Here is a 27,872-nt window from a genome sequence, read left to right on the forward strand (position 1 = left end):
ACATTTACCTTTATAAACTTTATGACCCATGTTGCCCTTGATTTGGAAAATTCATACCTAGACACCAGACTAAGCAACCCAGGCAGGGCTGGGTGTCTGTGGTCTCTGTCTCCAATGTGTGGCCCCAGGCTTGGCTCTGAAGGGCCCGTCAGTGGGCGTTTAATGCCCATCCACTAGCAAACACATTGGACTCCCTGCTATTGAGTGAGACAGGGATGAGTCTGAAGATACCGATGGTAAGAGTTAATAACCATATTCAATTCCTAAATTACCCGTTTCCCCATTATTCACATCTAATAAATGCCATCATTTTACCATCATGACACTGAACTCGAGTGTCTTAGAAAGCAGCTCTGGATTTTGCCTGGCCTTGGGGTAATAAATATTAATGATCACTGTACTGTGGATGTGTGAAAAAAGAGAGCTCTAAGAGGCTGCCAGGCCACAGAGCACTTTCATTTGATTTCCTGGCGAGTCTTTTTCCGTAGCTAAGAAAGAACAAAACCAATCCACTTGCATTTCCTTCCCTCTGCTCGCCTTCCTGGAGCAGCAGGCAGGCAGGAGAGAAGGGCCCGCTCCACCTGTGGGTTAAAGAATGGGGCTCCTTCACAAGTAAGAGGTATAACTGGGAGATTGGAAGTGGAAGAGGAAGGGGGCACGAGCTAGTGAGCACACATGGGCAGCCGGCACAGTCGCACTGACCTCAGCCAGGACCTCCACTTTCTTCCTGAGCAGGCCTGAGATGTAGCGAATCAGACCCCACTCCTGGTTCAAGCCGGCTTTCCCATAGAGCTCGCCGAGAAGGTTTTGAACGGTGACCCCGTGCTGTCCAGAGAGATTTGTGTCCCAGCTGGGACCCCTGCCAAGAGGTAGAAAAACCCAGAAATATAGTCCAGGATGTTTAGACTGGGAGAGGAATGGATCACTGTGCATTTTGCACAGCGCTTGGGCTCTCCCAGTGCCCCTGAGTCTCACTGAGAGGGTTACGCCCGACCAAAGCTTCCCTATGTCCTTTGAAACAGAAGCCTAACATCAGGATGTGGTGGCCTCCTGGCCTCACATAGCCTTCTCATCCTGGGGGACCAGCATCAGTAGGCAGAGAAGGGGATAGAAGTTTCATTCCTGGTGATCCTGGGTAACTGGGGTGAATATAATCATGACCTGGGCTGGCTAGAAGGCCAAGAATACTAGGGAAAAAAATTAAGGAGAACTGAGAAAGCTTAGCCTAGTAAAGACCATAAACTTACTGCTACGGCCTGAATGTCTGTTTTCCCCCAATTCCTATGTTGAAATCTTAACCCCCACAATGATGACATTAGGAGGTGGGGACTTTGGGAGGTCATCAGGTCAGGGGGGCAGAGCCCTCCTGAAGGAGATGAGTGCCCTTATAAAAACGACGCCAGAGAGCTCACTCGCCCCTTCCACCATGTCAGGATGCAATGAGAAGACGCCATCTATGAGAAAACAGGCTTTCCCAGACATCAAATCGGCCTTGAGTTTCAACTTCCCAGCCTCCGGAACTGTGAGAAATACATTTCTGTTGTTCCTAAGCCAACCTGTTCGTGGTATTTTGTTATAACTGCCCGAATGGACTCAGACACTTACTTTATGACATAAAGAATGTACAGAATGTCTGCTTGGTCCTGTAGGTTCGAACAATCTTTCAGCTGCTCAACCAGCTTCTCACAGTCCACGTCACCATGGTCATCTCTAGGCCACTGAAAGTCACTTTCAGGAACCTGGTCATACAAGAGCCGGAAAGCAGGGAGATGGGCTAGGCATGGAACTTTTGGAAGATCAAGAAGTGAAACACCAATCTGGTCTTGGAACTCTATTGCTGTGCTGTGCTCCAGTTTTCAATGACTTTTTGTACCTCTTTATTTATAGGCTTTTGCTATTTTTGATCAGTGAATCACTGTGCTGGTCAACATTTGCAAGAGACTGGACTGAATAGGTTAAAATATATGTGAGTTTTATTTATGGAAGGTTCACAGACAAGCAGAACTAACCTCTGGTGTTAGGAATCATGACAGCAGTTATCTCTGGACCAGAAAAGGAGAAAGAGATGGGAGGGGGGCACAGAAGGTGGTCATTGATCCAGGTATACTGGCTTGGTGATCATTCACTGAGCTGAAGGTGTGAAGGATGTGCTATCCCCAAATATGCCAGATTGGTACATTGACTATTTTGAGTTGAAAACACTGGAAAAACTGTAGTTTCAGAAAGGGGTAGCTGACCTGTCTCTTTCTGCAGGCAGCAAGCCATAAGGATGCCTCTGGGAGGGGTACACTCCTAGGGTGCGAAAATAGCCCATATCACCAGAGCCCAGGAACTGGGGGCGGCAACGGACCTGTATAAATACACTTACCCAAGGAACCCTTATCTTCCACTAGTTTCACACGCCCCGTGTATATATCTCCTAATAACTGCCTCTAGCCAGATTTTCCTTGTCCTGTCCTAGCTTCTCAAATTTATCACTCTTTGTTTAAAAAGCAGAAAAGCATCTTGCTTTGACCACTTCTTCAGACTTCACTCTCTTGTGAAGATCCCCATGTACCCAGAAAGCTAATCACCTTTGTATGCCTTTTCTTGTTAATCTGCCTGGTGTCAAGCGGCTTCTAGATGGAGCCGAAAAGCCCTCACAAGAGCTAAGGAGGGGTTGGAGGTGACCTCTCGCTCCTCTATTCCTGCTTTCTGCACCATGCTGCATATATGGTATAGTTATTTGGAAGCAAAACAAATGCAAAAAGGATGTTTTAAACAACCTAAAATTGAAATCAGGGTAAAATCTTCTCCAACAGGCACTGAGTGGCACTGAGTCTATTCATGTGGGGTAGAATCAGGGAAGAGTCCTGGATAAAATAACAAATTGCGGGAATTAATGGAACAGCCTGAGATTTTATTCTCCTGAGGAATCTTATTTTTTAAATTTTTTTATGCCCATCTGTTTCCTGCAGTATCCTAAGGAATCTTTTACTGTTTTTTCTTACATTAAGAGCATTAGGAGCCAGGCACAGTGGCTTGCGCCTATAATCCCAGCACCTTGGGAGGCTAAGGTGAGAGGATCACTTGAGCCCAGGAATTCCAGACCAGTCTGGGCAACATGGTAAAACCCTGTCTCTACAAAAAATACAAAAATTAGCTGGGCATGGTGGCGCACGCTGGTAGTCCCAACTATTTGGGAGGCTGAGGTGGGAGGATTGCCTGAGCCTGGAGGTTGAGGCTGCAGTAAGCTGTGATCACACCACTGCACTCCAGCCTGGGTGACGGAGCGAGACTCTAAGAAAAATTTTAAAAGGCCATTAGGAACAAAGAGTCCTGTACTCTGTTCCACAAGTAGTCCCACCTTGGCCAGCTAAATAGTTAGGCGGGGCTAGGTAGTGAGCTATTTCCTGTAGTGGCTACATAGACTGTGATGAGTAGGCAGCAAGGTAGTAGTTTTTTCTACAGGCAAAATGTAAAGGTTTGCATCAAATTCAATTTACATATTGATGCAAGTCAGATTCCAGACAACAAAGTGATTGGGTTCACATCCAAGCCCAGAGCTTCTAAACTGAAAGGTCCCTGATATCGAGAAATATGCTGTTTCTTTTGAGTTTAGCCATTTGAAAGAGTTTGGGGACTAATCCTGCATTGTAGAACAACATACTTTTAAAAAAAAGCTGTTCCATATACTTTACCTTTTCTAGGAGTGGCTGAGGAGAATCAACAAGATTCAGTGATTTACGGTGGGCACTTAGAACTTTAGTCGGCAAAGTCATGGGAACAACTGGAAAACAAAAGAATAAAGAGAGTTATTCTGAGGAGGAAGAACAATCCTTTTTTTTTTTTTTTTTTGGAGACAGAGTCTCACTCTGTCACCCAGGTTGGAGTGCACTGGTGTGATCTCGACTCACTGCAACTTCTGCCTCCTGGGTTCAAGCAATTCTCCTGCCTCAGCCTCCTGAGTAGCTGGGATTACAGGCACACGCCACCACACTCAGCTAATTTTTTTTTTTTTTTTTTTTTGAGACAGAGTTTCGCTCTTGTTGCCCAGGCTGGAGTGTGATGGCGAGATCTTGGCTCACCACAACCTCCACCTCCCAGGTTGAAGTGATTCTCCTGCCTCAGCCTCCCAAGTAGCTAGGATTATAGGCATGCACCACCACGCCCGGCTAATTTTGTATCTTTAGTAGAGACAGGGTTTCGCCATGTTGGTCAGGCTGATCTCGAACTCCCGACCTCAGGTGATCCACCCACCTCAGCCTCCCAAAGTGCTGGGAATACAGGCACGAGCCACTAGGCCCGGCCTAATTTTTACATTTTTAGCAGAGATGGGGTTTCACCATGTTGGTCAGGCTGGTCTTGAACTCCTGACCTCAGGTGATCCAGCCGTCTCGGCCTCCCAAAGTGCTGGGATTATAGGCTTGAGCCACTGTTCCCGGCCAATACTTCTTTTGAGAAGTATGGCGGCTGCTCCTTATCTAACACAAACCAACAGAAGGAAAGATCACTTATTTAGTTCAGCTTCAACAAGAATTTATCATGTAGCCACCTCATGTGCTAAATCTGGGAGTAAGAAGTGAGCAGGGCATAGATCTTGCTTTGGGAACTGGATTTCGCTTTTCCCTCCTGGAATTCAGGAAAAATGATATAACATCCCAGGACTGGAAAGAAGCTCAGAAGTGATTTCACCGGACCTCTTTTTCTTACGGATGAGGAAACTGAGAGACCCAGGGAGGGTAGACCATTTGTCCAAGGTCACTTCCCATAATCAAGGCGTCTTGGCTTCTGGTCCAGTATGCACTTCACTCTGCCACTGCCGGGCAGTAGGGCTTGTTTATCAACCACCTCTGGATATTATAATTATCGATATTTATTCATTAAGCCATCCCTGTCTTCCAGGCTATAGCATGTCATCTCAGGAGAACAGGAAGTTTTCAAGGTAAAGATGATGCGTATTTAAAAGGCATTTATAGACCTCCAGGTTATACTTGTGAATTGAATACACACTGTAATTTTAATTCCTTCCAACCCTCCACTAACATTACAGAAAATATATACAGTCATGCATTGTTTAATGACAGGGATACATTCTGAGAAATGTGTCATTAGGCAAATTCCTCACTGCATGAACAGCATAGAGTGTACTTACACAAACCTAGATGGTACAGCCTACTACACACCTAGGTTGGATGATAGAGGCTATTGCTCCTAGGCTACAAACCAGTATGCATGTTCCTATACTGCATACTGTAGGTAACTGTAACACAATGGTATTTGTGTGTCTAAACATAGAAAAGGTACGGTAGAAATATGGTATAGGCCAGTCATGGTGGCTCATGCCTGTAATCCCAGCACTTTGGGAGGCTGAGGTGAGAGGATTTCTTGAGCTCAGGAGTTCAAGAGCAGCCTGGGCAAAATAGTAAGACCTCATCCCCACTAAAATTTAAAAAAAAAAAAATGGTAGGCCAGGCGTGGTGGCTCACACCTGTAATCCCAGCACTTTGGGTGGCTGAGGCGGAAGGATCACCTGAGGTTGGGAGTTCGAGATCAGCCTGACCAACATGACGAAACCCCATCTCTACTAAAATACAGAATTAGCCAGGTGTGGTGGCACATGCCTGTAATCCCAGCTACTCTGGAGGCCGAGGCAGGAGAAGCGCTTGAACCTGGGAGGCGGAGGTTATGGTGAGCTGAGATCATGCCACTGCACTCCAGCCTGGGCAAGAAGAATGAAACTCTGTCTTAAAAAACAAAACAAAACAAAACAAAACAAAAACAATGAGCTGGGTGTGATGGTGCATGCCTGCAGTCCCAGCTACTGGGGGGCTGAGGCAGAAGGATCGCTTGAGCTCAGGAGACTGAGGCTGCAGTAAGCCCTGATCGTGGCACTGCACTTCAGCCTGGGTGACAGAGCAAGACCCTGTCAAAAAAAAAAAAAAAGAAATATGGTATATAAGTTGAAAAATGGTTCACCTCTATAGGGCCCTTGCCATGAATGGAGCTTGCAGGACTGGAAGTTGCTCTGGGTGACTGGGTGAGGGGTGAGTGAATGTGAAGGCCTAGGACATGACTGTACACTGCTGTAGACTTCATAAATACTCTACACTCACGCTGCACTCAATTCATCACACAGTGTTAATACTAAATGACCTTAGCTTACTGTAACTTTATAAACTTAAATTTTTAAAAATTTGACTTTTGTAATAACAGCTTAAAACACAGATTGTACAGCTGTACAAAAATATTTTCTTTTTTTTTTTTTTTTGAGATGGAGTCTCGCCTTGTTGCCCAGGCTGGACTGCAGTGGTGCGATCTCGGCTCACTGCAACCTCCACCTCCCAGGTTCAAGTGATTCTCCCGCCTCAGCCTCCCAAGTAGCTGGGATTACAGGTGCGCACCTCCACGCCCAGCTAATTTTTGTATTTTTAGTAGAGACAGGGTTTCACCATGTTGGCCAGGCTGGTCTTGAACTCCTGACCCACCCACCTGGGCCTCCCAAAGTGCTGGGATTACAGGCATGAGCCACCACGGCCAGCACACAAAAATATTTTCTTTATGTCCTTATTCTATACGCTTTGATCTATTTTTTAGTTTTATTTATTTTACTTTTTAAACTTTTTTAAAAAAATGAAAACACACACACATTAGGCCTATGCAGGGCCAGGATCATCCATCTCACTGCTGCCACCTCCACAGCTTGTCCCACTGGAAGGTCTTCAGGGGCAGTAACGTACATGGAGCTGTCATCTCCTAAGATAACAATGCTTTCTCCTGTAATCCCTCCTGAAGAACTGGTCTGCGGCTGTTTCACAGTTAACTTTTTTTAATAAGTAAAAGGAGTACACTCTAAATACGCAAACCAGCAACATACTTATGTATTATCAAGTATTATGTACTATACATAATTGTATGTGCTAGACTTGTATACGACTGGCAGCGCAGGAGGTTTGTTGATACTGGCATCGCCACAAACACATGAGCAGTGCATGGGGCTACAAAGTCACTACAGCTACGACGTCACTAGGTGACAGAAAGGTTTCAGCTCCATTATAATCTTAGGGGACCACCGCCATATATGCGGTCTGCCATTGACCAAAAAGTTATGTGGTGCATAACTGTATATATTTTTTTGAAAAAGACAAATCCTTGAGAATGAAGAAAAACAAGAAAGAAGACGACAGGAACAGAATTTCACAAGCGGGAAAGCTGACAGATGAAAGATAAGTGATTTAGCTGACACAAGGCAACCAATTCCCAAGTCTGCAGTGGAGAAATCCGAAAGCTGGTCAGTTACACCCAAGGCTCATCAGAAGTCCCTGGGGCCTGCTGCACCATGTGCTTCTGGAACTGGGGCCTAGAAGGGGTGGTCCAAAACAAGGAAGGCTGGGGAGAAGCTATTTGAGAAGCAGTGAGCTCCCTGGACATCTGCTTCAACTACACCCAGCTTGATGACCACCTCACTCACTCTGACAGAAGACTGGAGGGTCTCTCAGAAGAGGGTAAAAGAGGAAGGGGCTCGAAGAGAGGGGGGCTACTGATTAGCACATCTGAAGGCCTGGATACATTCCTTAAGGGAATTATAAGTAACTATATAGCTCCAGGCAACCAGGCCCTAATCCTTGAAATAGGAAATCCACTAGGAGATTGTAGAGTATCTCTGGGAAATCAAGTAACTCCGAGTCAACAAGCCCCACCCATGGGCTTGGAGATTCTCATGCATGACCAGGTAAGCGAGGAGGAGCAGGGCATTGGAAGAAGGATGCTCATGTGGAAGACAGAAACCTAAGCAAACCAGAAAAAGTAACTTGGGGGAATGGAAACCATTCAAAGAGTAAAAAGGGTATATACAAACCAAAACAAAAAGCCCTGCCATTAATATTCTTAGAATAATAACAAATTGCCAGGCATAGTGGCTCATGCCTGTAATCCCAGTACTTTGGGAGGCCACGGTGGGCAGATCGTTTGAGGCCAGGAATTTGAGACCAGCCTGGGCAACATGGCGAAACCCTGTCTCCACAAAAATAAAAATTAAAATTAGCTGGGTGTGGTGGCATGCACCTGTGGTCCCAGCTACTTGGGAGGTTGAGGTAGGGTGATCGCTTGGGCCTGGGAGGTGAAGGCTCCAGTAAGCCATAATTGCACCACTGCACTTCAGCCTGGGTGACAGAGCAGGACCTTTTCTCTCTCTTTCAGAAAAAGAAATTATACTGTATTTTTATTTTATTATTTTTTTGAGACAGGGTCTCGCTCTGTCACCCAGGCTGGAGTGCAGTGGCACAATCTCAGCTCACTGCAACCTCTGCCTCCCGGGTTCAAGCGCTTCTTCTGCCTCAGCCTCCTGAGTAGCTGGGATTACAGGCGCAGGCCACCACACCTGGCTCATTTCTGTATTTTTAGTAGAGACAGTGTTTCACCATGTTGGCCAGGCTAGTCTCAAACTCCTGGCCTCAAGTGATCCGCCTGCCTTGGCCTCCGAAAGTGCGGGGATTACAGGTGTGAGCCACCACGCCCAGCCAAAAAAATGTATTTTTAATCTAGAATTCTATACCCAGCCAAACTCTCAAATGGGTCTGGAACATTTGTAGACATTTTTAAAATGGCAAGGTTTCAACAATTTTACCCATCGCACGCTGTTTCTCAGGAAACTACTGCATGTCCTCTGTCAAAATAAGGGTAAACCAAGAAAGAAGAGTTGGGATACAGAACACAGGAAAGCCATCTCAGGAGACAAGTCAAGGAAGCCTCCAGGGAAGATCTCAGGGTAAAAAGCACCTCAGACACTGAGGGCAACCAAGCCAGAAGGGGGCAGAGGGCAGTGCAGTTCAAAAACAAGCAAGTTGAGAGCTGTCACCACCATGCCCTCTTCCACTTCACTTTTTTTTTTTGAAACCTACTGAAACTATTCTAGAATGTGCTCCACCAAAACAGAAGAATACATTGAGAAAGGGGAACACAACAGATTTGGGAACCACGGAATCCAACTAAGGAGACAAGCCAGGGAAACTCCCAGGATGACACATATGCAACAGGCCTAGAGTGCAGTCAGCCCAGATGGAAAGAGACTCGTGGACTCTAAGAAAGGCAGTGGAATTGAGAGATTCACCGATACGACTGAGCTTGTGGAAATTTGTATTGCGAGGCCACTGGAAGATGTACAAAGAAAGCAAAGCAAATGAAAAGCCAGGGCAACTTTACCTTTTGAAAAAACAAAGAGTAAAAATGGGAATATAAACAGAATATACTATAATGCTCAGTTGGAAATATTTGTGTACATACAATGATATAAAGAGTGAATACTGATTTAACTAAACTTTAACCCCTTGGTGGGTTAGGGAGAGTGAAGCAGAGGAGTGGTGATTTAAGACAGCCAGATCCTTACCCACTTAATCGAAAGTCAATAGGTACCGAATCAAGTCAATGCATGTGAAGACAGCAGTATGCACACGTTATTTGAGAAATATGGAGATATGTATATACCAGAAGAAAGAGCTAAAAGACTTGAAAGTGGTTACCTCTAAGTAGAAGGACGTGGGGGGCATTTTGTTGTCTTCTAGGATTCTTTGGCTTTTAAATTATGTCCCTGCATTACTTTGATAAAAGAAGGTATTTTAACAGGCAGAAAACAGTTAATAACATACATGGAACTTCCAAACCCTTTGCTCTTGCCATCACAGAAAGTATGTCCCGCGTGGAATGGATAGCACTGAAGACATGGCGGTCTTCTGTGTTCTTACAAAGAGGAGGCAGATAGGACCTCAACGATGTACTTTGCAGAAGGTGGTTGATATAATGGTCAAGTTCATCTTGGCTTTCTGTAATTGGACAAGCAAGAAAAAGAGCCAATGAAACCAAGCTGCAGAAATATGACTACACAATAGTGACCACGGGTAGCAAGTAGCACTGAGTAGTCTTAGCAGATGACAACACTGAGATATCGATATTTGCACTCCCACTCACCCCTGAAGAGTAAGAAGAGATTTACAGAGATAATGTATGTGTGTAGAAATTTGCTGTTTGAAAAAACTTCATCCCAGGAAAAAAAAAAACTACCGGTCAAGATAGTGTTTACATCTCGTCCTCCCAAGATGAACTGAATAATATGTAAGACAGCCTGAAGGATAGCAGCCGAAGTCTGGGCTTTTTGTTTTAATTTGTCATGAGTAAGCTAAGCCTTATGGAACTCCCAGCCCTAATTCCAACTACTATCTAAAAGTGAAAAACAGATCACCTCAAAACCTTATTCAGACTGAGAAATGTTATATACATAGGGTTTCATCACTCATATCCAACCAAACCTAGATCATTCTACCACTCCTTTGAAAATTCAAGCAGTATGTTTCTGTCTTCAGAATGTACGTATTCTGTGCAAAGTCCCCATTCCTGGCCAGCCACGGTGGCTCATGCCTGTGCCTCGGGAGGCCGAGGCAGGCTGATCAGTTGAGCCCAGGAGTTCAAGACCAGCCAGGGCAACATAAGGAGACCCCATCTCTATAAAATATAAAAGAATTAGCTGGGTATGGTGGTGCTTCCCTGTAGGCCTATAGTCTTAGCCACTTGGGAGGCTGAGGTGGGAGGATTGCTTGAGCCCAGGAGGTCGAGGCTGCAGTGAGCCATGATCATGCCACTGCACTCCAGCCTGGGCAACAAAGACCCTGTCTCAAAAACAAACAACAACAAAAAAAAAAGAGAGAGAAGACAAAAAAGAAAAAAAGTCCCCATTCCTAAAACTCTTTGTCCTTCTAGGTTTAAAAATGCCCCACTTTCAAGGACATCATTTGCAGTTTCGGTTTTTAAACTGGCATTTTATTCATTTTAACACACGCAAGTTTCAGAAGCTTCTTTTTTGTTTTTCCTTGTTTTTAATTATCAATCATTGTCTGTATTTGAGTCTTAGGGCAATTTTATCACAATGCTAAAGTTTAAATAAATTCAGCGAACTACCCACGAAAGCATTCCAAGCTGTACCTTGATTACAGGTGTCTTCCGGATACCCTACCAAATCTGAATCACTATCAGGACTGAAAGTCCCTTCGCTGGCATCATCAAACAACTTCTCATCACAGTCTGGATCCAGAAAAGTCAGATACGTGTAGAACGATGTGGTGAGAAATTCCGAAAGGTTCCCTAATTTTACTCTGCCAAGAAGACACCGTGTTAGGGACACAGGTAGTGTGTGGATAACCTTCCACTATGAATCACTGAGAGACTTTTGCACAACCATGTGGTGCTTCTGCCAGAATCAATACATATATTACTCTGAAGATTGCCCCATATAAGCGGTCAGCCAAGACATTCAAACAAAAATTCAATAGCAAGTATGAAGTTAACGCACACAGCATATTAAAAGCCAAATGAATCACACTGACTTCTTACTCCCAACCCAACACAAATACGACTCTATTTTACTGAACCAACCAACAGTTTGACAAAATATATCGCGCAAACTACTTTTAAACAGAACCAACCCATGTTTTTGTTTTGTTTTTTCCCCCAAAACGACTGGCCCAGAAGCAGTGATTCTCTGGGCACACTCGTTCCATTATTTATGAGTCCCTACCACGAAACACCGTCACACAGGGACAGGAGTGCTATGATGGAAGAGGTCAGGTTCCCTCTAGAAGGAATTCGATGGGGAAGCCATCCCCAGACTGGAGCAGAAGCCCTGAGTGGCCCTATCACCTTAGGCTGGGCACAGTTCCACTGAAACCTGGACGCTGGGTTTGGCAGCCTGGGGCCTGAGGTTCTGCAGGTCCACCCCCACACGCTGGGAGCGATTTGCACGTAGAGAAGAAAACATTCTTAAAAGGTTACACCGGGGGAGCAGAAAGCAATGGATCCCTCCCTCAGAGTTATCAGCACCAGATTGGGATTTAGTGGAAAAGGCTGAGAAACGTTTAAAGAGTCAATTGAGGCATATGTAATGCAATAGTATCAGAGGTGCCGGAGCTTCAGCCTCAAAAGGGCTATAACCAGAATGACAGCCCGAGGGAAAGAAAAGCCTTCCTTTAATTGAGCACCCCCCCCCCAAGTGGATCTAGGGGGTATGTAGGGTAAGTTCAGCTTTTAAAAAACCCTCAGAAATAGGCTAGGCACCGTGGTTTATGCTTGCAATCCCAGCACTTTGGGAGGCCGAGGCAGGCGGATCACCTGAGCTCAGGAGTTTGAGACCACCCTGGCCAACATAGTGAAACCCCTCTCTACTAAAAATACAAAAATTAGCGGGGTGTGGTGGCAGGCACACCTGTAATCCCAGCTACTTGAGAGGCTGAGACAGAATTGCTTGAACCTGGGAGGCGGAGGTTGCAGTGAGCCGAGATCGCGCCACTGCACTCCAGCCTGGGCGACAGAGACTCCGTCTCAAAAGAAAAACAACAACAACAAAAACCCTTGGAAATAGAGGAAAAGCCAAAACTGTGACTCAACTTATCAAGAACTTAATTATCTTTGCAATATAATTTTTATAACACTGTGTTACACAGTTATAACTTCTATATGTAATCTATAAATGATATACTAAATTATAACTATATTAATTTTATTTATAAAGCTCTTAATGATCATGAACTGAGCAGAAGTAGCCTAGGCATTCCAGTCTCTTCTAAGGCTCTCTGAATCATCTGCCATGGTCTATAACCAAGGGGCCCTCCTGACACCAAGAAGCCCTCATCCAGCTCAGCACCAGGGCTTAGAGGCCGGGTTCTGGGTTCACGCAGAGCTGCTGTACCTATTCCTCTTCTGCTAATGGCTCTCTGAGTCTACAGCTCCTTGTCTATGAAATGGGAATGTACCCCAAGTCAGAAAGTGAAGCCTTAATGAGACAACACATTGAATACACGACCAGTGCTCAGTGAACTGCAGTGCAGACAATTTCCTTTTTACAATGATTAGATCTCAATAAAAGGATTTATTTTGCGGCTGGGCACAGTGGCTCACACCTGTAATCCCAGCACTTTGGGAGGCCGAGGCAGGTGGATCACCTGAGGTCAGGAGTTTGAGACCAGCCTGGCCAACATGGTGAAACCCCGTCTCTACTAAAAATACAAAATTAACCAGGTGTGGTGGCACATGCCTGCGATCCCAGCTACCTGGGAGGCTGAGGCAGGAGAACTGCTTGAACCTGGGGGGTGGAGGTTGCAGTGAGCCAAGATTGTGCCACTGCACTCCAGCCTGGGCAACAAGAGTGAAACTTCATTTCAAAAAAAAAAAAAAAAAATTATTTTGCAAAATGGTTAATTATAGGCCTTTGGTATTCTCTCTCAGTTACGACACCATACACCAGGTGGTAACTGAAGCAAATTGGAGGTAAAATGTGCAAAAGTGGATGCAGATTGCTGGTATGGCACTAGTCCTGGAAATGTATACGGCAAAACACTGGGGACAGTCTCACGAGAAAGGCCAGGAGAAGCCTGGATCAAGGGCCACTTCAAGTCTACAGCAAAAGCTGCAAGAAGCTCTGTGGGCAGACGGACCAACCTCAGCGGGATCTTCAAATCGCTCAAGGCCAGAGTTAGAAATAACAGGGACTTAACTTTGGGGACATCACGTGAAATGAGCCAGTCACAAAATGATAAATGTTGTAAGATGCCACTTATATGAGCTATCTGGAGCAGTCAAACTCATGGAGACAGAAAGGCTGGTGGTTGCTAGGGGCTGGGAGGAGGGGGAAATAGAGTTGCTATTAATGGGTGTACAGTTTTACTTGTTGCAAAATGAAAAGAGTTCTGGAGATTGGTTGCACAACAATGTGAATGTACTTAACACTACTGAACTGTACACTTACAAATGGTTAAGGTAATGTTATAGGTAATTACCATAATTTTAAAAAAACGACAGTGACTTTACTGTGGTAGCAGTGTCCCTGGGGTGAGAGGATGTGAGAAGAAAGGGTGACTTCAATTCCAAAAGTTTTAGCAACTGGAATTCCATCAGGGACCAAACAGAAGCCTCCCTGAGCCCTGGAAAGGCTACACCAGGGCTGGGCTACACAGTGAGATTCTTTTTTTTTTTTTTTTTTTTTTTGAGACAGAGTCTCATTCTGTTACCCAGGCTGGAGTGCAGTTGCATGATCTTGGCTCACTGCAGCCTCCACCTCCTGAGTTCAAGCGATTCTCCTGCCTCAGCCTCCCAAGTGGCTGGGACTACAGGCATGCACCACCATGCCTGGCTAATTTTTGTATTTTTAATAGGGACAGGGTTTTGCCAGGCTGGTCTCAAACTTCTGACCTCAGGTGATCTGCCTGCCTCGGCCTCCCAAAGTGCTGGGATTATAGTGTGAGCCACCGTGCCTGGTCCACAGCATTCTCTTGGGGCCCTTCTGGTATATCCTAGAGGATGGAAGAAGATGAGAGAATAGACACTACAGAGAAGACCTCTGCCTTGTGACAGTAGAGGGCACAAAAATGGAAGGGGTATTCCTGGAGGGCAAGCCCTCTATCACTCAAGGTGCTTAAGCATAATACTTAGGTGTGTCTGCCCTACTTGGGGCCTGTAAACCAGAAGGGGGCTCATTCCACAGAGGGTGAGGGGCCAGTGACCTACACAGACTCATTCAGGTGCTCTGCTGTGAGGGCTCTAAGGAATTTGCCAAGTCCTGCAAATGAATCTTAAGGTGATAGCATATTCAAGTCGGTGCAAGGAGCATTTATTGGGCACCTGCCGGATCCCAGGCACTGAGTATTTTCTTCCACACCTTTTAACAGAAACATAAACAGAATTCCATACATGCATTCCAAGAAGAACAGATGTTTCAGAGGGACTTGATGGTTCACCTCCCTATGTCCGAGGCCTCCTGGTGCCTGTAAAGCTTAAAAGATACCAGCCGAGTGCTGTTTCAGAGATGAGCCAAGTTTCACATGGGCGACTGGATTAGAGAAGTGTTACCTTCCTGCTTACTCTAAAACTGCATGCTTTTAGGTTCAACAATTAATATGAAAAATGGGACAAGGGCAGCAAAGGACTTTCAGAAAGGTCGGTGCTACTCTTATATTTTTTTTAAAAAATCACAAATTACCTGGCTCCTCCAAAATATCCATCCTCTAGTTTTCTAATTGTGGAAAGCACAGCAGAATGAATGTCTGAGCCATCATTTGCTAAGGAAAAAAAAGTGATGAATTAGTTTAGTCTGGGAAGACTTTTTTTTCCCTGTTATGCACTGAAACATTTTCATCAACACCATCTAATTAAAATATTTCTGGCATAGAAGATTCCCAAGATAAGAAACCAAACTGCTAAGAAGCCCCTTCGGTGCTTAGTTCTGGCCATGGGAGCCATTTTAAACAAACCACCCCTGGGGCAGGAGGGAGCCTGCTGAAATCCCTGGAGTTACTAAGCATGGTGCGGCTGATGGGGAAGGTGAGCGTGGGTCTGCCCGTCATCCTCCAGCAGGTGCACAGGTAGGCCAGCTCGATCCTTAGCATCTCCACGATCATCTCGTTGTCGAGGGCCAGGTAGAAGTGATGCTGGTCGGTGAACTGAAAGTCAGAAGAGGCTAGGTAAACGGCCACCCTTTCTTTACCTGGAAACACCAGCTGACAACTCAGGTCAGCACTAATCCTGGGGTTTTATTGCCAGGCAAGAGGCTCAGTACTGGTTTCAATCCACCCAGTCATGGGGCTGCCCTGCTCAAGATCAGAAAAACCAGTCTGCTGCCTGCCAGGGAGCTGTCGCTGTAGTGTGGCAGGGAAAGGTGCGCTGCTAGATTTATTTCCGGCTCCTCAGATGGGGATTTAAGCATCTTGCTCAACACTGCTGTCTCTGAAAGCAAATCAGTAACTCCTTAATTCCTGCTCCTTCCAGGGCTATGGGTTCGAAGATGCTTTCCAAGTGGGCGCACTGTGAGCAGGTGAGAGAGGTGGACACTCTGTTTACCTGATTGATGGCTTTGGTTAATGTCAACTAAAGACACTGCTGCCTGATGTTGAGAACAAATCAAATTGTTCTCTTGGCCTCTGGACTAGTGCATGCTCAGCTCTGGACTGAAATTTGTTACTAAGGGAAATAGCTTGCAAGATTTCTGTGAGCACCAGGGGCTAGGATGAAAGAGCAGCTTGACCCAAGACCCCATGACCAACCCTGTGCCCAGGTAAGCGGGGGTTGTGCCCCGCGCTGCCAAAGTGATCCCACTGTTGGTCTTTCTAGCTGCCCAAATGGGTGAAAAACATTTTCTATGTACTTCCACAGGACTAGTTTTCTTTGGAAACCAAAGCTCTGCAGTAAGTTCCATAATCAGTACATTCAGTATCCCGGTAAGCGAGGGTGTGGCCAGAAAATCAGCCTGGCTGTGTGTTACACAGAGGGTCTGATGACAGCTTGCACAAGGGTCAGAGATGATTGTGATTAGGGGCACAAGGGCTGTGAGTCAAGTGACATGTCAACAGCAAACTTCTAAAGCAGTCTGAATTTCACTAATATTCATGACCGGAAGTGATGGCACGCCTGTCTCAATCAGCATTTACCAAGCACCTACTACAGGCAGACTTGTACTAGGCTCTGGGTGTCATTTCATATGTCTGTATTTGAACCTATGCATGCAGAATTCTGTCATATTCACAGGAGAAAAGCTTACCAGACAGCAAAGAGAACTTAAAAAAAAGATGCTCATTGGCCTGCTCTCCTCACCTGGGGTGTAAAAGTAAAGATTTGGTTCCGAATCACATATAGTTTAGAGGTTCCAAGGACACCAATATGTCGATACGGTCGCCCACTCAAATTCATATTCTTATTCCGTCCTGTTTGAAAAAAGAGAAATTGGAGTTAGAGGAAATACGGTAACAAGTAATCCAGGCAACTCAGGCTAAGACTGAGCTTATTTCTAGATTAGACAACCCATTTTGGGGCTTGGTTCTTCTACTGCCATCATCCTTCTTTAAAACGGCACAAAGCTGAATATTAAAACAAATCCCGCCCCCCTTCTTTTCATGAATGTATATGAACAGTACCCGGTTGGAACTGCATGGAATAAAACTACTAAAAGGACTATAGAACATTTACTTTTGGTTTACTTAGTATTGAGCCATAATAGTAAACAAAGTCAGATTCTAGAAAAAGCATAGAGAACCTCCTCCCATTTTAATGTGTAAATAAGCATTTTCTGATACTAAAGGTAAACATGAGAAGCATTATCAAGACACAAATGACTTTTCCAATTGTAAATTTTTCAAGGTGGCTCCTTACTTTACAACAGATCTGGCAAATGCTTGGCCACCTGTGACGGTGCCCACTGAACGAGTCTGAGAACGTGCTGGTTCGCCCGTTCCTCTTCACATCGAAGCGGTGGAACCTCCTGCTTTAGTGTTTTGTCCAAGTCTTTAGAACTTACGTATATCACAGTCTCCCTCAGACCCCAAATCTAGAACCGAGATGCCCCCATGCCAAAAAGGCCCAGGTAATTTCCCCAAACCTACCAAGCTTGGCATATATGTGACTAAGAATCCGGCCTGGCTGGACTTGAATTGGATGAATGTCCGCGATACTCTGGACGTTCACCCCGTGTTTCCTCAACAAGTCCTTAATGTGATTGTTTTCTGCCAAAACAGTAACTGTGAACAAGAACACAGAATGAGCGTTAGCTCATGACTCTTGTCTCTTCACATGGACACGTGTTCCTTACTGCCCTCTTCTGCCTGGTGACATACACATTAGCATGCTCTTCCATGCAATGACTGGCTTTGGAAATGCCAGTGTTCATCCTGCTGCTCCTCCCCATTCTGTCCTTGCCACCCCTCAACAACCTCGACGCCTATTTATCAAGTGCCCTCAATGTGCAAGATAGCCTGATAGGAGACTTCTAGAAATTGTCCTCAATAAGTCCCAAGCCAAATTGCCCCATCTCAAGTAATGTCTTGTCTCCCTCTGGGTCTGCATCTATTCTAAACCTGCCTGGTGTCCCTTTTTGTGCAGGGTCAGGAGTAGAGACAGCTCCACTTGGGGGATGCCAGAAGCCTGTGCCCCTGCTCCCAAAGGATGGGGGAAAGAAGAGTAAGATGGGGGCGCCTGCTGGCAGGGGATGCTCTGAGGGGACATCCTTCCCTCTAGAGAAAGCCAAGTAGGTCTGTGAGTGGGGATGCTGGTGGTAGTGGAGCAGCCTGGCCCATTCAGAACCCCCGCACAGGGCCCCACCAGTGGGGAAAAAGCACCCCAGGGCTGGCCTGGGCCCCATCTCTGGTGGGAGAGGCTGGGCACCTGGCTCTCCAGCAGGTAGGGAGCTGATTGCGCCTCGGACCTGGGGGCCCATGGAGGAGGGAGGCCATCCCCGGGGACCACCCGGGATCAGTTAGGCTGCACCTGCTGTACTAGTACCGCTGGCCTTTCTGAGAAGGGACAGTGCTTTGGCAAAGGGAAGGAGTACAGAGATGGGACTGGAAAAGGGGAGCACGGCCACAGGGAGAGAGGTTGGTGTCATGTCCAATTGCGGCGGAGCCCTCTGGGAGCTGGAGAGGCTCAAGGCAGTGCAGGATTGGCTACTGTTAAGTACAATCATTGTACTCACAGGCTGGTGGGGCCGGAATGTACAATACATATACATGCAGTTGAGAGCTGAGTGTCACCTCTTTATATTTACACAGCACTTGATGCCTTTTCAAGTATTTTAATATCCATTATCTCATCTGACCTTCACAACAAGCCCCCAGGGAAGCCTTGCATGCTCAACTGGCCAGTTACAACTGCACGTGGACTGAAACCTACTCTCCCAGGCCCTCAGCAAATGGGAACATCAGCCATGCAGGGCTGGCTGGGTGGCTTTCCTTAACACCTGTCTCTTCTAAAGCTTCCAATGACAGGCATGACTCCACATTTATCGAAACCCCAGCAGCCACTCTCTGTAGGAGTAACTCCTTTAGTGCAGTGGTTTTGGGGGAGACCTGGGAGCCTCATGATCTGTGCAGCTGGATGTGGCTAAGTTTCTGGAACTGCACTTCCCCTACTCTGTGCCTGACCTTCTGGGAATTTCTACACTGTTCTATTAAACAAATGCTCGTCAACACCCATCAAAGTGTCCCAGCCTGCAGGTGGAAAAACGGTCTTAATAGATTCAAGGGACTAATTAGCAGGACATGCTCTGGCTTAGCGCAGGGACAATGAGTCCAGCTGGATCAGTCCACCTGGAAGTCAGGAATGGGTTCACACCTGCAGCTGCCAGCTGTGGGTCCTTGAGGGAGTGGGTTAACTTCTAAGCCTCGTGTCTAAGGTGGAGATGAAGAGCATCATCTCAAACTTTACCTAATCAGAATGCTGTGACAGGTGTATCTCATGGCTCTATTGACTGGGTGATATCAGCTCATCTCACCACAGCATGAGCCCCCGAAGCAAAATGAGCCAGTGGCTACAGAGAAATGCTTGTCATTTGTTCAATCACTGTTTTCAACGTATGGGTGCGTATGTGCCAATCAACATAGAAACTGCAAGAATGATACAGGCCTTGTCATTAAGAAGTGTACAGTCTCAGGGGCAATACGGTGTACACACAATGTGCTATGACATTAGCTGGTGTGCTCTATGGGGCACACAGAATGTTACTGGACTGCCAGGAGGTCCTCCCTAGGAGGGAAGGTAGGAAGAGAACTGCTCCACCCGGGCGCACACCACAGGCCAGTCACTACACCAAGCGCTTTCCCACTGCAGCCTCAGTACATCTTAGGAAGCCCCAGTCAGGGAGCTCAAGTCCTCATGACCCTGAGGCACAGAAGGGTGAAATCACTTGGCTAGGCGGAGGGCAGCAGCAGCCCGGGCTGGTCTCTCCCGTCTCCAGAAGAAGGGCTGGCTGGAGAGGAGGGAGAGGAAAGGTGGACACAAGTGAAAGGCGGAAAGATGTCAGGGCTCCAAGGGAGGAATGAATGACCCTCAGTTGGGTTCTGAGTTTTCACCAGGCTTAGGCTCTATTTTTCAAAGAATAGCAATAATGATAAATGATGCGCAACGAATCACTTGTGCCCCAGTTGCAATCAAGGTTTATATTCAAGACAACGATTGCTTTGTAGAAAGTCATTTTGCAGTTGGGAAGAATTCTGTTGCCTTTGGGAGCCACTGAGTTATATAAGGCATCTCATACAACTGCTACATGCTAAAGCATAGGCACATACACACTTTTAAAAAATTAAATAAGAAACTAGGCAACAATTTGAATTAAAGTAACATTGGTTTTACAAGTTAAATATGAACAGTAAACACACTCACAAACCTTGTACTACAACATCAGGTTTGACTGAAGTGGAAAATCTTCTATTTAAGGGATCGATTTCACCAGTGGCAAGGAATCCCTATGAAAAGAGGAGCATTAACACTATGAAATATTGATTAACTAAAATTTCATCTTAAACTGAAGTGTGAAAATGAAGTATTTTGGGGCTCAACATATTCAAGACTTTTTTCTTTATATTTTTCGAGTCAATTGCTTATTTTCTGTGAAACAGAGTAACATCATTCAAATTGCCACTGATAAACGTATTGCATTTTTGCACCTAGCTCACTAGGGCTCGTCGAATATGCCACCATCTTGTATGAGCAAAAAGAATGATAACCAATACTTTCTGAGCTCTCAGTGACATGCCAGGCGTTGTGTTGAGCCACTGTATGTGCACTGTCATATTTATGCCTCCTGACAGACAGGTAGGCACTACTTTAGGGGCTCAGAAAACAACACCCCAAAACAAAGACCTCAGCAGCAGCCTCAGAAGCATAAGCTTTCCTCTGACCTTCTCCTGCCTCTCTCTCTCAGTCCATTCTTCTGGAGGCGCCACAGAAACTAGAATCCTTCTTCCCCCAAGGCGGGCATAGAAACCAGAATCCCTTTTCCCCAAAGCCAGCCACAAAACCTAAAAATATTCTCTGTAAAAACTGGCCATAAAAAATTCCCTGACGTACCTTGTTTGGCTGTAGGTCATAAGGGCCCCACTCCAGGGAGGGACCTGCCCCATACTCAGAAGGAAAGAGCGCTGCACAGAAAGGCTTCGCTGGGCTTCCCCACTTGGTCCATTAGCATTCATCACGCCCCTTTTGTCTAATCACATTTCTACACAGCTGTCCATATTTTGTTGAAACGATGCATGAAAACGGAAAATTTCCCCTAGATCTTGCAGTATTCATTCTGAAGGCTCCCCTGTATACATGTTAAGTACATCTGCATGCCCTTTTTTCTTATTAATCAATCTGCCTCATGTCAGTGATTTTTCATCAGACCTTTAGGAGAACACCTTGGCCCCCACACTACCACCATCACCACTGTACAGGTGGAGAAACCAAGATAATGACCCAAGGGAGGTGGCTGAGTGGGGACTTGGCACCCCCACCCCCACTCCCTTGCAAAGTATTCTCTTTGAATATGCACCTCCTTGCACTTTCTACAAATGATACGAACCCCGAGAGAGAGGATCAAGGTGTTCTGGGAGTTCTGAGGAGGAACTGGACCTAGTGCTGGGCCCAGAGAAAGCCTTTACATCAGAGAGGAGAAAGCAGGGGAGGGGATTTACTCGTTTCCCATCTCACTGATACAGAAATCAGAGCTGGAAGGTCAGAGATGATCAAGTCCATCCTTTTCATTTTACAGATGAGGAAACTGAAGCCCAGAGATTAGAGACCTGCCCAGAGTCAGAGAACTAGTGAGAGACAGGGCTGGCTTTCAAATGAGATATATGCGTTTTCCCTACTAATAAAGACAGGAGTGGAAGACACAGCCCCTACTCCAAGGACATGACCATGACACTGGGGAGTCTTCGGGTACCTGTAAAACAACTGTTTCAGCGCGGCAGGTAGAGTTCCTGAGGGCTGCTTCCACAGTGGTATCTTTCATCCTGGGCTTTGACACTCTAGGAACCCAGTGGCATGCTGACCCACCACCCCTTCCGCCTTTTGTAGAGCCTGGCAGCCCCTCGGCCCTTCCCTGGGCTCCTTCCCCTCCCTGCCTCCCCGGGGTCCAGCCGAAGCACTCAGCTGGGCAGGACCCTCTCAGGAACGACAGCCCATCTGAACGACAGCCCATACTGAGGAGTGGGGGATTCATTTGAGGTGGCTCCAAAGTATTTGCATATTAAAACAAAAGCCTGGGGACAAGTCAATGGTGAACAAAAAGAAAGGAGTCAAGAGGCAGTTGTCTGCAGAAGGAAGGGTGCTGCGGGTTGTCCGGGGGGAACACCTGACACAAAATTCACCAGAGAAAATCCGGCCCGCCACCTCTTTCTGTAGAGATCTGTGGTCCTTGTGCTTCCTGCGCCTAGCACTGGGGCAGGGGCAGCTAGGGGCCAATCTAGTCGTTTCCCAAATCTTGTATCTTCTAGGATCAGATGTGCTAACAATCCTGGCCAAGAAGCTTCCAGCTCCTCTGACCATCAACTGGAACAGATTCTAGCCACAGAGGAGGAATGCTGGCAGGTGGTGATGGGGAGTGCTGGGCCCTCATGGACCTGAGCTGGTTTAATGGAAATATGGACACACAAGGCCGGGAGTCAAGCCCCGGAGCCAACACGGTCCAGTTGACCTTAAACGAATGAAGATGCAAAAGACATCCACACACATGCCTGGCAGAGAGTCCCTATGCCCTTCCGGGGTTCCCTGAACCTCCAATCACATGGTTTCCAGTCTGTGAGGCCACTAAGCCCCCTACCTCTGCCAACAGCGAGCTGAGGATGTACAAGGATTGGCCCCACAGATGAGGCACCTTCCCCATAGGAACTCGGTCTACTGTGTGAGGATTCTTGTACTCTTCATCTACCTGGAAAGAGAGACAAATCCAAAGTCAGAAAGTCAGAGGATAAAATGGCCATGATACCTGACCATGGGGAATGCACTGAGGATTTATGAAATGGTACTCATCCTCCAGGCCGATTCTGTGCAGGGGCCAGGAGGCTGGGGAGCAAGCCCCTTCCTCGGGGCTGCAAGGCTACAAAGCAGCGGAGGTGGAAGTCAAATCGCGGCCTGGTTCTGGACAAGCGCTCTTCCTACAGGCACACGCAAGGCCACGAGCACCGGATGCCTGGCCTGCCTGCTTTGTGCACAGCTCTGGCCATGAGAACTCTCATGGCTCATGCTTACATTTGGCTGCATGATGGGTGAAATGATGGAAAACATCAGCCTCCAGCTGTGGCAGTGCATCACTGGAGCCATCCCTAGGGGTTTATAAACTGTGCACCTAATGCAAGAGAATTGCCAGAAGGTGGCACTATTTACCGAGGAAAAACACTTGGACTACTAGCCTGCAACCCCTCCTTCAGGGCCTCGAAAAGCTGAACCCACTGGGGGGTTTCTGTCCCAGCAAAATAAACTTTGGTGTTCTTTCTGGAGGACAGGGCTGGCTGCACATTGTAAGCTAGTCTGCAACTTTCTCTCTTTTAAACTCCATGCTGGACTTTGACATTTTAGTCATCACATCATTGGTTGGGGGTAATGCCAGTGACCACTTTTTTCTTCCAGAAAACATAAGTCAACCAAAGGAAATAGGAAACATCCTTCTCCCAAGAGGAACATCACAAAATGAGGAGACTCATCTTCTGCTTGCAGATTAATCAATGATGTTATTAACATATTTAGTAAAATTTTAAATTTTTTCAATAGTGGTAAACATTAAGAAAAACTTAAGTGCATGAACTGAACAGAATTAAATGTCATTAGTAATCAAATAATCCAACAGGACAATAGTGTGGAAGGAGATTCTCCAAAATGTCATAATCTTTGGGTAGTAGAATTAGAGATAACGTTTTCTTCTTTCTACAGAATCCTAGATGTTTTGTCGTGTACATAATTACTTGTATGATAATCAGGTAGTATGTTAAAACTATTTGAAATGTAAGTCGTGTTAAGAAAGACTGAAAGGTCAGGCATGGTGGTGCACGCCTGTAATCCCAGCACTTTGGGAGGCTGAGGTGGGCAGATCACCTGAGGCCAGGAGTTCGAGACCAGTCTGGCCAACACAGCGAAACCCCATCTCTACTAAAAATACAAAAATTAGTCAGGCATGGTGGCGAATGCCTGTAATCCCAGCCACTCAGGAGGCTGAGGCAGGAGAATCACTTGAACCTGAGAGGCAGAGGTTGCAGTGAGCCAAGATTGCGCCAATGCACTCCAGCCTGGGTGACAGAGTGAGACTCTGTCTCAAAAAAAAAAAAAAAAAAAAAAAAAAAAAAAGACTGCAGACATCTAGAATGAGAAATATTCAATAGAGAGCAGACAAGGTGTCCAGTTTACAAGACAGCCTGGCTTTGCACACCTCCCACCCATGAGCCACCTCCTGCCCCGCATGGAGGCATCCCTCTCTGCCTCTCCGCACACTGGTCCTTCCGAACTGCCCACAGGTCCTCAAAGGTGCTATGCTTTTGCTGCCGCCGCCCTCCATCTCATGGACCAGCTCTTCTGGCCCCCGCTAACCTGCAAGCTCACAGGGGCAGAGCTGGCGCTGTAACCACCCTTGTGCCCTTAGTAGCTAGCCTGGTGCCTGGCACGGAGCGGCTGCTCAATCCATGTTTGCGGGGACACTTTCATTGGTCTCCAGCTGTCCACAGAGGGCCTTGTGGTGCCCTGCACAAGCACGTCCGGCTGAGGAAATGAGTGGGGCTCACATCCAAGCTGCATGCCACCCTGGCCCAGGGCTGCGGCTACCCTGATGAGGCCTTTTATCTAATTTGCACACAGGTGCCACATGGGCCTGTGGTGGCCCTGTGTGCAGAAATCCTTCCCAGTGGTCTCTACATGTTATTGATGTGACTGATAAACCTTCCCAGCTGTCATCTGGAAGGAGCCAACACAAAATGCAATCAGTGTCAAAGAGTGTGCAAAACCAGTGCCTAGCACACCAGTGTAAACATGCTAAGGACATTGTAATGACAAGCAGAAACCCAAAGGTCAGTGTGGAGTTTAGAAGACAGAAAGTCACAGAGTAATTTTTTACAATGTGTAGTCAGCACTGTTCATCAGCAAGAAAGAAAAGGGTAGCTCTTAACACCTGGCATTTACCATAGTCAGTAAAACGTGCCCTCTAGTAGAACTGGACAGCTCTTCTCTACCACAGAATAAGTAAAATACCCCTGAAGGCATTTATTTTCCCTTGCTCTGCTTCCACGTTCCAAATTACCTCTCATTACCAATTCTGTTTTCCCGAATGTCTCAGTAGTGGGAAAGGAGCGACCTGAAGGGGGATATGAACATGTAGCTGCTGGAAGGTAACCCAGCCCCCACTGCCAGCCCCGCCCCAACCCACACACTGCAGCATGCGTACTAAAAGGAATACATTTATTTGCAGGGGATCTAGGCTGAGGAGACTTAGAGGGAACACAGCCCTAGCAGGCTCCGTAGACTGATCTGCAGAGTGAGGGAAGACTAGTTCCTCTCCAAAGTCTGGCCCTTAACCCTGGAACAAAATCAGTTCTGAGAGAGCTTGGATGATGTGGGCTGTCGGTTCATGTTGGGATGAGGGGCCATCAACATTCCAGAGCTCAGGGCTAAGGGTCCAGGCTGGTGGGCTTGGTGAGCCCACCTGGAACTGATATAAATGCAAAAAACTGAATGCTTCTGGCAATGGCACATTCTACTTCTCACGGAAACTCCTTCCTTTGATTTTCTACTTGGTTTAACTGGTTCAGTGATCTAACACATAATAGTTCCTTTTAGATGAAAATAAGGCTCAAAGTGATACACGGTGGTACCTTTTTTGCCATAAGGATCAAGTATCAGATTCCTTTACAATTTATTTTCTATGGAAAAGTAAAGAAGTCCACTATACTATTGCTTTCAGAAGCCTAGTGAGAGCATCCACTGTGTAGATACTTCCATTACACAGAAATGTACCACCCATTAGGAGGCAGTGTGGGGTGGCAGCAAGGCCCTGAACCTGGGGTCTGGCCCCAGGGCGGAGCCCAGTGCTGTGTGAGCTCTGACAGGTTCCACAGCCTCTCTGAGCTGAGGCAGACACTTTAAAAGGCCCTGCCAGTCCTGTGGCCATGTGTGTGTGGGCCTGGTTCAACTACAGAACAGCTAAACCCAAGTTGCTGTATGCCAGGCCTCTGCTGGCTTACGACCTCCTCCAGGCCCTGGCGATTTTGGGGAAGACATGGCCCTCTGAAGGCCTTTTCATCCCACAAACACAATAATCAAGCCCTGAGGCACCAAAAACATCCAAAGGACAGCCAGGAACCAAGAATTCTTCTCTTCTAACCATGAGATATTGACACACAAATCTTCCTGCCAAGATAATAGGTCCATCATGACCCAATTTAGGAAACTTGATAGAATAAAACTATGTTTGGGCATTTTCTTGGAACTGGACTGTTTTTCTCTCCCTGATGTAAAATGGCTTCTAACTGATTACTCAAACTCTAGCTTGCAAACTGCTTGAATCAAAGGAAGAGATTCTCAATACCCTTGTACATTGGCCTTCGTCTGTGGAAGTGTGTAAGAACACGGTGCACAATGGGTTTACGCTCTTTAGAGAGCCTGTGTCAGGGTTCGGGGAGGGACAGGTATCATTTGAAGGTCTTCAACTGCTGCCTCCCCAGGATACCCACGGTCGAGCATGTTCCACATATTTTTCCAAAGCCATGATTCCTTGGGATAGACAGAAACACTACCTAAGGCTTTTTTTTTTTTTGAGATGGAGTCTTGTTCTGTAGCCCAGGCTGGAGTGCAGTGGTGTGATCTTGGCTCATTGCAACCTCCACCTCCCAGGTTCAAGCGATTCTCCTGCCTCAGCCTCCCGAGTAGCTGGGACTGCAGGCATGTGCCACCATGCCTGGGTAATTTTTGTATTTTTTTTTTTTAGTAGAGATGGGGTTTTGCCATGTCAGCCAGGCTGGTCTCAAACTCCTGACCACAAGTAATCCACCCGCCTCAGCCTCCCGAAGTGCTGGGATTACAGGCGTGAGCCACTGCGCCCAGCCTACCTAAGGCTTTTGAAACCATGTTTGGAGAAAAAGTGTTCAATAGATTGAAAAAGGGGATAAAGAATACCAACAGGCCAAGCAATGAGTCACTTATTTCTAGATAAGGGGTGCAAAGGGCCCTCTGCCACTGGGTTACCTTGTTAGGCAGGACAGCGTAGAGTTCTGGCACCAGGCGGATCCCATTCTTGCCTCTGATAAGTATTCCCTCCAGGGCCTCTCGGTATTCTTGGACCTGGAAAACAGCCCCATCATCCATGGCAGGAAGGAGGTCTGGTCATGAATACTTTAACAGCGGTGCAACATAGAAAAAAAGCTCTCATGGCAACAGATTGGAGTTCAGACACAGGGCAAAGAAATGCACAAATACCCGCAGCTCCAGGAGTGCAGGAGGCACACTTACAGTGTTAGGAGGAGCTAAACACAATCGGCTATTCCTCTCAGGAGTGTATCTAAGCTCAGCCCTGCCTGTCACGCTTTCAGAAAGAGAGACAGAGCACCCATCATACAGTAGCTGTTTCTTCCTCAAAATTCCTCTAGTAGTCATATCTGTACTGTGTATCAGATGTCTTTCCTGTTCTGTCTTTAACTCATCATGTAATTATTTCATTCTTAACCCCTAATATATTTAAATTTTGTCTCAGCAACCGGATTATAAACTTCTTGTGGGGGAAGCTGTATCTTAAGCAGTGTATCCCATTTGCACCTCTTGGTAAGTTTGCCACTTAAGAGGCATTCATTACTATTCAGCCATAAAAAAAGAATAACATTCTGTCATTTGCAGTAACATGGATGGAATTGGAGGTCAGTGTGTTAAGTGAAATAAGCCAGGCACAGAAAGATGCCACATGTTCTCATTCATGTGTGGGCGCTAAAAAAGTTGACCCCATATTAAAAATGTCATTGGGCAACAAGTGTGAGCGACAGCAAAGGTGTACTAGGGTAGTAGATTCCATGAGGCTTAATCAACAAGATGCTAAACACAGTCATTTTCCTCTCCTGAGTTTTCTTCCCCCCATCATTGTTAAGCCT

The 27,872-nt window shown here is 46.4% G+C and overlaps 1 protein-coding gene across 6 annotated transcripts in view; it reads right to left on the bottom strand.

The window, feature by feature from the left end:
* The window catches only part of PHKA2 (phosphorylase kinase regulatory subunit alpha 2), a 92,336-nt gene that overhangs the window by 14,349 nt on the left and 50,115 nt on the right, over window positions 1–27,872 (bottom strand). For all 6 annotated transcript variants that reach the window (XR_004028673.1, XM_030806603.1, XM_030806605.1 and 3 more), the window contains 12 exons: window positions 26,980–27,075; window positions 22,580–22,687; window positions 20,162–20,240; window positions 17,388–17,522; window positions 16,603–16,712; window positions 15,311–15,455; window positions 14,996–15,074; window positions 10,951–11,120; window positions 9,624–9,797; window positions 3,681–3,769; window positions 1,606–1,739; window positions 703–859 (listed from right to left, as the gene is read on the bottom strand). Coding sequence is in view for 5 of the 6 variants with exons in the window: in XM_030806603.1 (XP_030662463.1) it covers window positions 703–859; window positions 1,606–1,739; window positions 3,681–3,769; window positions 9,624–9,797; window positions 10,951–11,120; window positions 14,996–15,074; window positions 15,311–15,455; window positions 16,603–16,712; window positions 17,388–17,522; window positions 20,162–20,240; window positions 22,580–22,687; window positions 26,980–27,075 (1,476 nt within the window). In the remaining variant the exon portion in view is untranslated. The remainder of the gene's footprint in view (window positions 1–702; window positions 860–1,605; window positions 1,740–3,680; window positions 3,770–9,623; window positions 9,798–10,950; window positions 11,121–14,995; window positions 15,075–15,310; window positions 15,456–16,602; window positions 16,713–17,387; window positions 17,523–20,161; window positions 20,241–22,579; window positions 22,688–26,979; window positions 27,076–27,872) is intronic.

The sequence above is a fragment of the Nomascus leucogenys genome, chromosome X, assembly GCF_006542625.1.
Source record: "Nomascus leucogenys isolate Asia chromosome X, Asia_NLE_v1, whole genome shotgun sequence".
Taxonomy (NCBI): domain Eukaryota; kingdom Metazoa; phylum Chordata; class Mammalia; order Primates; family Hylobatidae; genus Nomascus; species Nomascus leucogenys.